The 12,084-nt window shown below is 42.2% G+C and overlaps 1 protein-coding gene across 5 annotated transcripts in view; it reads left to right on the top strand.

Annotated features, from left to right (window-relative positions):
* SLC4A4 (solute carrier family 4 member 4) overlaps nt 1-12,084 on the top strand; it is a 340,638-nt gene that overhangs the window by 252,147 nt on the left and 76,407 nt on the right. For all 5 annotated transcript variants that reach the window (XM_059669116.1, XM_059669125.1, XM_059669135.1 and 2 more), the window contains one exon: nt 313-487. In XM_059669116.1, the coding sequence (XP_059525099.1) occupies nt 313-487 (175 nt within the window). The remainder of the gene's footprint in view (nt 1-312; nt 488-12,084) is intronic.

The raw sequence follows: 12,084 nt of genomic DNA, 5'->3' as shown, positions 1-12,084 counted from the left end.
TGCTCGCATGTTTGGATGATTTTCTTCGGATGGTGAGAAGTTTTAATTTAGCTCAACAATTCACTCTCATCTAAAGACCAACTGTCTGGTCTTTAGGGAATGTGACACCTAATTTAGTGACTGAAACAGGGGAAGATAGAAGAAAATTTATTCTGCCACAGTTTTCTGGTTTTATCTTAAGTGATTAAATAGTACCTTGTTCCTTCAAGCACGCGTTAAGTACACATTCTTTGTGGTTTAATAAGTTATCTCTTGCTTAATTTGATGGTAATTTATGTTACATCGTCACATGTTTGCTCTCTCCTCACCCAGGTTCTGTGGTGGACTAATTAAGGACATAAAGAGGAAAGCACCATTTTTTGCCAGTGATTTTTATGACGCTTTAAATATTCAGGCTCTATCAGCAATTCTCTTCATTTATCTGGCGACTGTAACTAATGCGATCACGTTTGGAGGACTGCTTGGGGATGCCACTGACAACATGCAGGTGGGTTGGGTTTGGGGGAAGACATAAATAGTACAGCCCAGATTGCCTTCCTCACCCTACAGCTCAGCTAGTAGCAGATGGCCTTTCAGTTACTCAGCGTGATTTTCCTTTTTTTGCTGGATGCTGCGTTTTACTTTGCTTCTGGCCTGCTGCTGTATTTCCAACATTTTAGTAATTATAAAAATAGCTTGATGAAATCTGGCTTGAGTCACAAGTGGAGAAAAGAAGGGAAGGAAATGAGGATATACAATTCTATTTGGGCAAAAGCATATCAGCTGCTTTAATTTGATGCAGGGCACAAAGTTTACATCTTCTACTACCTTGAATGTTTGGACCATTTTGTTAAACTGGATGACCACACTCTTTCCAGAAATACATGGTCATCTTCATTGTATACCTGAGCCAACAGAACCATTAACAGGGATTTACTCAAGGGTGGATTTTCTTATCTGTCAGTGGAACTCAGCATTAAGAAATACAAGATAAGATTTGTTTCTCTTATTCCTGAGCCTTCTCGTTAAGCTGTAGAAACTCTGGATTGATTTATTTTGTCTGAACCACAAGACTTTGGTGACTTAGCAGGTTGCATTTGCCTTCCTTTGGAATCAGTAATACCTAATGATTTAGTGATAGGAAAGATACTTCAGATTCTCATAGTCAATCAGAAAGATATGTACAGAACTACTTTTATTTGATCCAGTCATTAAGAAAAAAAAGTAGGCATTGTGGGAGATACTGGACACAGCGTAGTGAGTGAAGGTGATGGCCTTATGTAAAGAACCAGATTCAAGCCCTTTTCTAATTCTGTCCTTCTCTTTTACGACTTATTACTGTTTAACCTATGTGACATTCCTCAGTGCTGCCAGCCAACTTATTAAAAAAAATACAGCTGATTCCAAAGGATTGCTTTTCTTCCACTTATATTTTCTTCCCTGGGCACATTTATGTTTTAGATTTCTGCCTAAACACAAAAATAAGAAGGAGACTATCTTCATTGCTCCAAGTAAAAAAGGAGAATCTATTTTAAACAAGTGTATTTAGTTTCTTGAGAGTATATTTTATCTCTTACTGCTCATTTATTGCTGCATAGCATATTATCCCAAAGTGTAGGGGCTTGAAACAACCATTTAATCTCTCATAGTTTGGGTGGTTGACGGACTCGGGTAGTTCTCTCTTTGGTCCTCATACCCTTGCAAGATGGCAGCCGAGGTTGGAGTCATCTGAAGGCTTCTTGACTCACAGGCCCAGTGCCCAGGCTGGATGTCTGCAGGAGCTGGGACTGAGGACTCCACATGACCTCACCAAGTGGCTCGCATGGGCTTCTTCACAGCTGGGGCCATGACGACTCCTGAGAGGCCACGTTCTGTTGGAAAGGGGCAGTTGCCACTCAGCTCTGCTTCTTTCCACATGAAAATATACTCAGTATGATTTCATTCTCTGATTTTCAAAGAGAGGTTGAAATTTAAAATTCTTATGTGAAATCTGGTGATTTAAAAATACTGGTACCTGGTTGACATTTTTAAAATATATTTTTATTGATTTCAGAGATGGAGAGAGAGAGAGAGAGAGAGAGAGAGAGAGAGAGAGAGAGAGAGAGAGAGAGAGAGAGAGAGAATGAATCATTGATTGACTGCCTCCTGCTGGAGATCAAGTCTGCAACCCCAGCATGTGCCCTGACTCAAACTGAACCACAACCTCCTGGTTCATAGTTTGATGCTCAACCACTGAGCCATGCCAGCCAGGCCTGATTGACATTTTAAAAATAACACTGTGCTGGCCAGAGAGCACTTGTCTGTGTGTTCCCAATGGTAGGCCTGCGGCATGAGGAGTAGACAGTGTGGCAGTAACAGAGGAAGTATATGAAGAAGGTGTGCTCCTCTTTTTTCCTTTCATAAGACAGAAATGAAAATTTGAAGTTAGAGCAGTGATGTCAGTAGGAGACTTTTTATAAAATTTGACTGTATTCAAATGGGATAGGTACTCTTCATCCAAATGAGAGCATTGTGATAAATAAAACATAAACTTCAAGGAAATAGGTAGAAAAAAAAGGAGATGTGATTTTGAGAGTAGCAAGAACAAAATCACCTTGTCTTTCAGAATATAGAGATTTTTTTGTGCAGATTTAAAAAATATTTTTCAATTACAGTTTACATTCAGGTTATTTTGTATTAGTTTCAGGTGTACAGCATAGTGGTTAGACAATTGTATACTTTACAAAGTGGTTCCCCAATATTTCAAGTACCCACCTGACACTGTACATAGTTATTATGAGACTAGGGGCCCGGTGCACGAAATTCGTGCACTGGGTGTGTGTGTGTGGGGGGAGTGTCCCTCAGCCCAGCCTGCCCCCTCTCATATACTGGGAGCCCTCAGGCGTTGACCCCCATCACCCTCCAATCGCAGGATCGGCCCCTTGCCCAGGCCTGACGCCTCTGGCCTAGGCGTCCGGCCCGGGCAGCGGGGACCTGCAGTGGCAGCGGGAGGTGGGGGGGGGGGGGCGCCGCGATTGCGCGGGCTCCGCCCCTGCCCCTGCAGGATGCCTCTGGCTGAGGCGTCCGGCCAGGGCAGCGGGGACCCACAGCTGCAGCGGCCCCGCGATCGTGGGCTTCGCTTTAGGCCCAGACAAGGGGCCCCTAGCTCCTGGGACTGCCAGCTTCGACCGTGCCCAGCTCCCATCGCTGGCTCCACCCCTACTTCCTGCTATCACTGGCCAGGGTGGAAAAGGCACCTGATTCTCCGATCATGGCTGGGGGGCAGGGCAAAGGCGGCCCCAGGGCCGCCTTTGCCCTGCCCCCCAGCTCTTAGCTCCCCCCTGGGTTTTGGATCACTGTCAGTGTCAGGGGGCTTCTTCCTGCTTTCCCTTTCGCCTCCCTGCATTGTGCCTACATATGCAAATTAACCGCCATCTTGTTGACAGTTAACTGCCAATCTTAGTTGGCAGTTAATTTGCATATAGCCCTGATTAGCCAATGAAAAGGGTATCGTCGTACACCAATTACCATTTTTCTCTTTTATTAGTGTTGATTGTTGACTATCTTCCCTTATGCTGCACTATCTCTGTGACTATTTTGAAATTACCAATCTGTAGTTTTTAATCCCTTCACCCTTTTCACCCAGTCCCCCAGCCATGCTCCCCTCTGGCAATTATCAGTCTGATATCTCTGAGTCTGTTTCTATGTTGCTTGTTTATTTTTTGTGCAGATATTGTTTCAACACTTTTATATTCATGAATGTTCTTCTTATTGACATCCTTTGTGTTGTTTATTGCCTTAAATTTTAAAAAAAATCATTTAAATTTTTTTAAAATTACAGTTTAAACTATGTAATTACATTGGTTTTCAGTGTACAGCCCAGTGATTAGACATTGCATAACTTACTAAGTTATCATCCCGATAAATTTTGTACACCATACATAGTTATTAGAATACTATTGACCATATTTCCTATGCTTATGGTTTTTTAAAAAATCAACTGAATTGAACTCTTTAGCTTTAGAACACTGTATCTGAGATGTGACATCTGTTAGTCTATTGTCCACCCCTCCTAGGTGAGTTAAGTTCTGTATGAGTGAGTTATTGGGAAAATAAAGGATTCTGTTGTATAACATGAAATGAGTATTCTCCTCTGTGATAAATTACACAGGAAAAGCCTTGCTGGTGGTGTAAGCTGTTTTCTGGGTTCTGAAGACTTTAGGAGAAACATAAATACTTTCCATGGTCAGGATGTTAAAAATGACCATTTGCTGGGTGTTACTCCTGGGAGTTGACTTCATTCAAAGTATCTAATTAGCAAAAGAACTACAATTTGACACTTCTGGAAGTCACAGTGGGTGGCAGAAACACTGAAAAAGTGGGCTAGAAAATTAATGATTGTTAATATATGCTTGTTGAACTGAATAGTCTGTTATTAATTTCTTTTGGTTGAACTACTGCTATTAGTAAGTGAATACACAGATCTAAGCACTGGGTTTATAAACCTAAAACAGCTATGTAAATAGAAATTAAGTAGTACATGCACGCATATACCCAACTCAATGGTTATACTGTGATTTTACATATCCTAATATTTTAATATGATAAAATTTACATGTAGTAATCATATTAGGTTTTCTTATAATGATAGATGATTATATATATACTAGAGGCCCGGTGCACAAAAATTTGTGCACTCGGGGGGGAGGGGGGTCCCTCAGCCCAGCCTCTGCCCTCTCGCAGTCTGGGACCCCTCAGGGGATGACCACCTGCTGGCTTAGGCCCACTTCCCGGGGGATTGGGCCTAAGATTGCAATCAGACATCCCTCTGGCAGCCCGGCAGCCCTCGGGGGATGTACAATTGCCAGCGGGGAGCAGGCCTAAACTGCAGTCAGACATCCTTAGCGTTGCTGAGGAGGCAGGAGAGGCTCCCGCCACCACCGCAGTACTCGCAGCCATCAGCCTGGCTTGTGGCTGAGCAGAGCTCCTCCCATGTGAGAGTGCCCTGACCACCAGAGGGCAGCTCCTGCATTGAGCATCTGCCCCCTGGTGGTCAGTGTGTGTCATAGTGACCAGTCATTCCCAGTCTTTCTGCTATTAGGGTCAGTTTGCATAGTACCCTTTTACTATATAGGATAGAGGCCTGGTGCACGGGTGGGGGCCGGCTGGTTTGCCCTGAAGAGTGTCCCGGATCAGTGGGGTCCCACTTGGGTGCCTGGCCAGCCTGGATGAGGGGCTAAGGGCTGTTTTCAGGCTGGTGGGTGACTGAAGCTCCCAACCGCTCCTTTTTTCCTTTTTTTTTATTCTGGGATTTAATTACCTTCTATGGCTGTCACTGGAAATGAGAGCCAGCTTTAGCTCTGAGGCTTGGCTCTAGCTCTGAGACATTGGCTGCTGAAAGCAGGTGTCTGAGTTTGTTTGGCTTCTATAATTGAAACACTGTTGCAGCTCCAGCTCTGAGGCCCGGCTGGCTGAAAGCAGGTTTCTGGGGTTTGTTTAGCTTCTATAATTGCAACATTGTTTCTTAGACTGCAGCTCAGAGGCTGGCAGCAGCAGGCGGGGAACATTGGCTTCCACCATCACTGGAGCAAGCAAGCCTCCTGTTTGCTTCAGCTGCCTGGCTGCCAGCTGCCATCTTGGTTGGCAGTTAATTTGTATATTGCCCTGATTAGCCAATGGGAAGCGTGTCAGAGGTATGGTTAATTACCATGTTTGTCTATTATTAGATAGAATATATGTATGTGTGTGTGTATATGTGTATTTATATGTTTATATGTATATACACATATATATATCAACAGATATATGGATATCAGTAATTATCGATATATATGATCCATATAGGTGTATGTATATACATATATATGTGTGTGTGTATATATGTGCGCGCACACACTCATATGTATGTTGATTTGATCTCTGTTAAGGACCAAGGAGTGAGGTGACCTGAGATGCTGAGAGGACTCGGCACTGAGAGGGTATGAGCTATAACATGCAAAAGAGCTGATGCTCCGGCAGTGGAGTCTTCTTGACTTGGCATCAGGACAGCAAAGTGTTCTGTGGATTTGGTGCTAAGGCCCAGGTCATTTCACAAGTCTATGCCAGAGGTTGATTCATTCCTTTGAAAATATTTACTTAATGTCCACTGTGTGCCAGACACTATTTTAAGTGCTGGGGAAACAGATAAGTGACCAAAATAGATAAGACTCCTCTTATGACAGCATTTACAGTCTGGGGTGTTGATAGAACTATCTGTTTCTCTGCCCCCAGGAGATAACCATAGTGGTGTGTAGAGGGCTCATTTAGGGGGCGAGGTCCTCTGGCTCTATTTGACCCTCTAAACCAGCGCTTCTCAACCTGTGGGTCGCGACCCCTTTGGCGGTCGAACGACCCTTTCACAGGGGTCGTCTAAGACCATCCTGCATATCAGATATTTACATTACGATTCATAATAGTAGCAACATTACAGTTATGAAGTAGCAACGAAAATAATTTTATGGTTGGGTCACAACATGAGGAACTGTATTTAAAGGGCCAGAAGGTTGAGAACCACTGCGAGTCTCAACAGTAGATCAATACTAAGCAGCAAAGCATTGGCACAGCCTGAAATAATCTTCAATTATATCACATGCCTTTATGAATGTGGCAGTGGGTTATTCTCAAATGTACAAGCAGCTGAAATGAGTCAACTGAAAACAGTGTCCTTGTTTTTAAAGGCAGACAGCTCAGAGATGGTTCACATAGGGCCTTTATTGTCAGGCTACAAATAGACACGGGCGCTGGGTAGAAACATGTTGTAAAAACACAGATGAGTCACTGCATTGCTGTTGTTTAAGCATACTCTTCCGCCAGCTTCAGTGCAGGAGGTCTTGCCTACTCAAAGATAGGAATTCACATCGAAGCATTTATTTCAGAGATGAAATATGTGTGTATATAATAATCCCATGTATATAATAAGGTATATATATATATTTAATAATTCCATGTACATTTACATGATATATATGATAACGTCCCCATCTATTTGTATACACACACACACACACACACACACACACAAACACACACACTTCACTAGAAGCAGGTCTGGGTAGTCTTATGGATCATTTCCCATGGACCTGTGTTCAAAATATGACAGTTGAAGCTATGATGGCTCCCAGTATAACCAATTTATAATGGCCACATAGATGACTGTGCCATTTCCCCAACACGGCACTTTGTGAGGCCTCTGTGGCTTCCAGGGTGAGTATTCGCAGCTTGCTTGCTAATAAGCTTGGGCGATGTTTAGCGTGGGCTTGCGGGACTTCTTCATCAAGGGTTGACCTTACATTCATCTAGGATCCAGCCCAGGCTGGCACTGTTTTCTGTTCTTAGAGTTTAATAAGAGCATGACCTTTCTGAGATCTATGAATTGTGCTGACACTTATTATATTCGTATGACTCTTACCTTTTTCAGTAAGTCCTACCATAATAACACTCAGGCCCCCTGCCATGCTGTGTGAATTAAACAAGGGCTTTTCAGCTTCACCATCCTGAAAATTTGTCCTTCCCACAGTTGAGTTCTGTGACTATCCATGTCAATTCGCTGCATTATATTTACATTCTTGGTTGCCAAGCAAGTATGCGGTTCTATCGATTTAGATACTTTTAATTAAATTATTAAACGTCGACTTAACAAATATTTATGGATAGTTTAGTCTTTGGGCAGGATACTGATATAGAGAACATTTTTTGATACTTCATGGCAAGTTTTTGTGTTATTTAAAAGTTGTTTAGCTTTATGAAACAAAGAAAAGTATTTTAACTTAAATCTACATTGTTAATTGTGAATGACTGAGCATAGGTTAGAGTGAAGAAATGAAGAAAGCCATTTTAATTTTTTTCAAGAGTAAATATAACCCTATATTCACAACCTTATAGCAAAAGAATACAGTAAGATTTTTAGAATTCTGTGAATTTTGTGATATTTATGGACCCCCAACTGAACACATTTTAAGGGAATTTGTCTCATAGTAAGGAACATTTATAGCTGGCATCTCCAAATTTGAGGTTTTATTTTAATATACTGCTGTGCTAAGAATACTTAATCAATCTGCTTAAGTTGGAAATATATCATTTCTTATTCACTTGACAGACCTCGATGAGATAGACATTTCTTTATGAAGCCGATCGTGTGCAATTTATAACAGCAAGGTTAAAGCCAATTGGTAATTGCTTCACTGTAGTGAGGGTTGTCTAGTAATTTCAACTTACCTAAATGTTGCACTTTGGTAGTGGAAGTGGAAATGTGAGATGACATGTTGGTTCCTTGAACTAGTCTTCCAGACTAGGGAGGTAGTCGAACTGTTTGAGTAAGCAAAGTAAATGTTCCTGACAAAGTAAGGGGCTCTGCATTGTTCAGCTGCCTCCAAGCTCTGCTGGCCATTCCTTCTCCCAGGAAGAACTTTAAATCATTTGCTTCACTTCAGGTGCAGATTCTGAATTAAATCTGTTTGATTACAGTTAAGTCAGTTATGCCCGGTTGTTGTGGTTCAGTGGTTAAGCGTTGACCTGTGAACCAGGAGGTCACAGTTTGATTTCCAGTCAGGGCACATGCCTGTGTTGTGGGCTCAATCCCCAGTGGGGTGTATGCAGGAAGCAGCCAATCAATGATTTTCTCTCATCATTGATGTTTCTATCTCTCTCCCCCTCTTCCTTCCTCTCTGAAATGTGTGTGTGTATGTGTGTGTGTGTGTGTGTGTGTGTGTGTGTGTATACACTAGAGGCCCGGTGCATGAAAATTTATGCATGGGAGGGGGGTTCCCCCAGCCCAGTCTGTCCCTCTCACAGTCCAGGAGCCCTCAGGGGCAGGAGGCGACCTGGCGATCAGGGGAAGGCAACACCCCATCACACCTCTGCTGCTGCCACTGCCGGCAGCACAAGCCTCGGCCAGCCCTGATTACCTGAGCCTCAGGCTTGCCCTGGGTGGCTGGAGGGCCGAGGGGACTGGGGGACTCTGGAGGCAGGCACGCGGAGCGGCCGGGCCCAGCCTTGCTTTGTACCTGTCACCCTGGCAGGGCTGAGGGGACTGGGCACCACCATCTTTTGACGATGTGACTGTCAATTAGCATATTCCCTACTTATTGGCTGTAGGTGCTGCCATCTTTGAGGGTGGGGCAATCAATTAGCATATTTCCTCCTTATTGGCTATGGGAGCTGCCATCTTTGAGGGCGGGGCAGTCAATTAGCATATTCCATCCTTATTGGCTATGGGTGCCACCATCTTTGAGGGTGGGGCAGTCAATTAGCATATTCCCTCCTTATTGGCTGTGGATGCTGCCATCTTTGCGACAGTGTGAGGGTCAATTAGCATATCCCCTCTTTATTTGATAGAATATTTATTATCATTTGTGACTAGATTTTACTTACCAGAATTTGTTACCTCTATTTTCTTTGTGATCAGAAAATGATAGTAATTAGGCTGGTTGGGGATGCCAAGTGTTGAAAATTTCTAGAATTATTTTGCGTTTGGCTTAAAATTAGTTTGAAATAACTTTATTTTTGTAAGATGTAATTATGCATTGTAGAAAATGCAAGCAATACAATAAAACTAGGTAGAATGTAATTTTCCCCTTATACTTATCACCCAGAAATAACCATTAATTTTTTCATGAATACCTTTTTCATATGCCTGTACAAACAGACTAATATATAAGATTTTATATAAATGAGATAATACTATTTCAAAGCATGATTTAATGGAAGTCTTTTCACTTCAATATGGATCTTGAGAATCATTTTTAATGACTACATATATTTGTACACATAATACATGTGCTATAATTTACTAAATAAACCCCCTATTACTAGGCTTTCAGTTTTCCACAATTTTCTCATCTGTAAACAAAGGTTATGCCAATTTATACTTCTACCAATAATGGACAAGAGTGCTCACTTGTCTACACCCTTGCATGAACAGGATTTCTCATTTTTGTTATTCTGAGGGTTGAAAAACGATAGTTCATTCTTATTCAGTTCAAATTTATTTGAATTTTAGTGGGGGTGAATATCCTTTCACATTTTTATTCACTACACTTTTCTTTTTATCCCAACTTGAGTATATGCTTGTTGATTTTAGAGAGGAGGGGGGTGGAGAGAGAAAGAGAGAAACATCGATGTGAGAGACAACATTGATTGGTTGCCTTCCTTACATGCCCTGACGAGGGATGGAAACCCCAACCTATGTATGTGCCCTGATTGGGAATAGAACCCACAACCTTTTGGTGTATGGGATGACCCTCCAACCCACTGAGCCACACTGGTCAGGGAAGGCTATCTATTCTTATTTATATCTGTGTCCTTGCTGTATTTTCCTTTTACCCACTTGTTTTTTTCCCATTGACTTGTTCAAAACTTATGTAATAAGGATATTTTCTTTTGCTTCTCAGAAATATCACAAATATATTTTTCCTAGATTTACTGTATGCCTTCTAACCTTATTTATGATTTCTTTTGCTGTATGGATTCCAACTTTTATGTAGTCAAAATATTCAGTGTTTTATAGTTTCTTATTTTCATGATATACTTAGAGAGGTTTCCCTACCCCAAGATCAGAAAAATATTTACCCACATATCTTAGGTCTTTAATGTTTTCCTTTGAATTTTTTATCCATCTGGAATTGATTTTTGTGTAAGGTTATACAGGCATTTGATGTTTGGGCACTTCAGACGATCTAGATACATACTCCCAGCTCTTCAAACAAAAAGACATTGTAAAGCCTCCCTGTCTTGCCCGTCCGTCCTGTTAGGCTTGGAGTTGAAGCTCTTTTGGCTCATGCTTTTCTTCAAGTGGGGAGCTAATTTGTCTTTCAAGTCTTCCCTCTTTTTTGGTTCCTGCTGGGCAGTGTGAAGAGAAATCCTGTTTATGACGACAAAGCATTTTTAGGCAGAGTAGGTGGCAGTATGGATTTGGCAGCTGCGATCTGTCAGGACAGAACTCACTGATTTATAGGCTGTAGCTACTCAGGTGAAATAAAAAATGAGGGTTGGATATCCAATCTTCTTCCCCCTGTAGATGAATGGTCGGTGTAACTGAGCCTTAACTATGCTAGTGGTGGTTCATGTTTTGAAGAGGGGGAAAGGTTGCTTGAATGCGACTCAAAATTGGGCCACGCGAGAATCACCTGGGGAACTTTGAAAGCATGCTGATTCCCTAGGCCTGATCTTCTGAGGTTATGATTCAATTTTTCAAGGTAGAGATAAAAAAAAAAAAAAGGCCTATTTTTTTCTTAAAAATTTTTTTAAGTAATTCGCATGTGCCTAAAATTTGATTATATACTTGTATCATTTCTCCTCTCATTTTGATCATGTGGCTTGGCTTATGCTGGGAACCTGGTGTCAAAACTGCAGGTAACAGCACTCACTACTGATGTCCAACAGTGATGTTTAACTGGCAGTAGGCTGCATCATTCTTCTTGGCTAAATTTCAGAATCAAAGACTTATCTAAAGGAAATTTGGTTTTATTATTCAACGTGCTACACAGTTTGCATAAGTTACCCATGGGCAGGGACTAGATTTTCTCTCTTTATCTTGGAAACATTTTAGTGTTGTTGTTGATTTTAAAGCTTGACTATAACAATAATGTTGGCGAATGCTTTATCATTTTCTGACACCAACGTATTTTATTTTCCAAGTTTCACTTGGTTGAAAGTTGTCAAAGAAACAGAAAATTCTTTGTTTTGGGGGGCAGTGGTGCCATTTTTCTCTTTCTGTTATTATGACTCGATAATCATGGGAACTAACATTTTGCTGTATCTCTACTGTATTCTTAGCTCTTTATATATTACTAGAGGCTCAGCACATAAAATTCGTGAGCAGGTACGGTCCCTAGGTGTGGTCTGCCATCAGGGCCATCTTCCCTGGCTGCCCACTGCCAGCCCTGAAACCCGCCGCCACCCTTTCACCATTGGGTGATCAGTGCCTGATGGCCAGGGGAAGGGACTGAGAGGTCAGCTATTACTGTCCGCTCACCAGCCCCGCCCCACCATGGGCTGCCCTCTGTGTGTGGGGCGACTGGTGGGGCGGGGGCCTTGGCCTGGCACCGCCTGCATCCCCTACCACCCACCCCCGGTTTCTCATTTGTCATC

This window comes from Myotis daubentonii, chromosome 1 (genome assembly GCF_963259705.1).
Source record: "Myotis daubentonii chromosome 1, mMyoDau2.1, whole genome shotgun sequence".
NCBI classification, from domain to species: domain Eukaryota; kingdom Metazoa; phylum Chordata; class Mammalia; order Chiroptera; family Vespertilionidae; genus Myotis; species Myotis daubentonii.
Note: the sequence above shows the minus strand (reverse complement) of the source record. Positions and strands in the feature narration are given on the sequence as shown.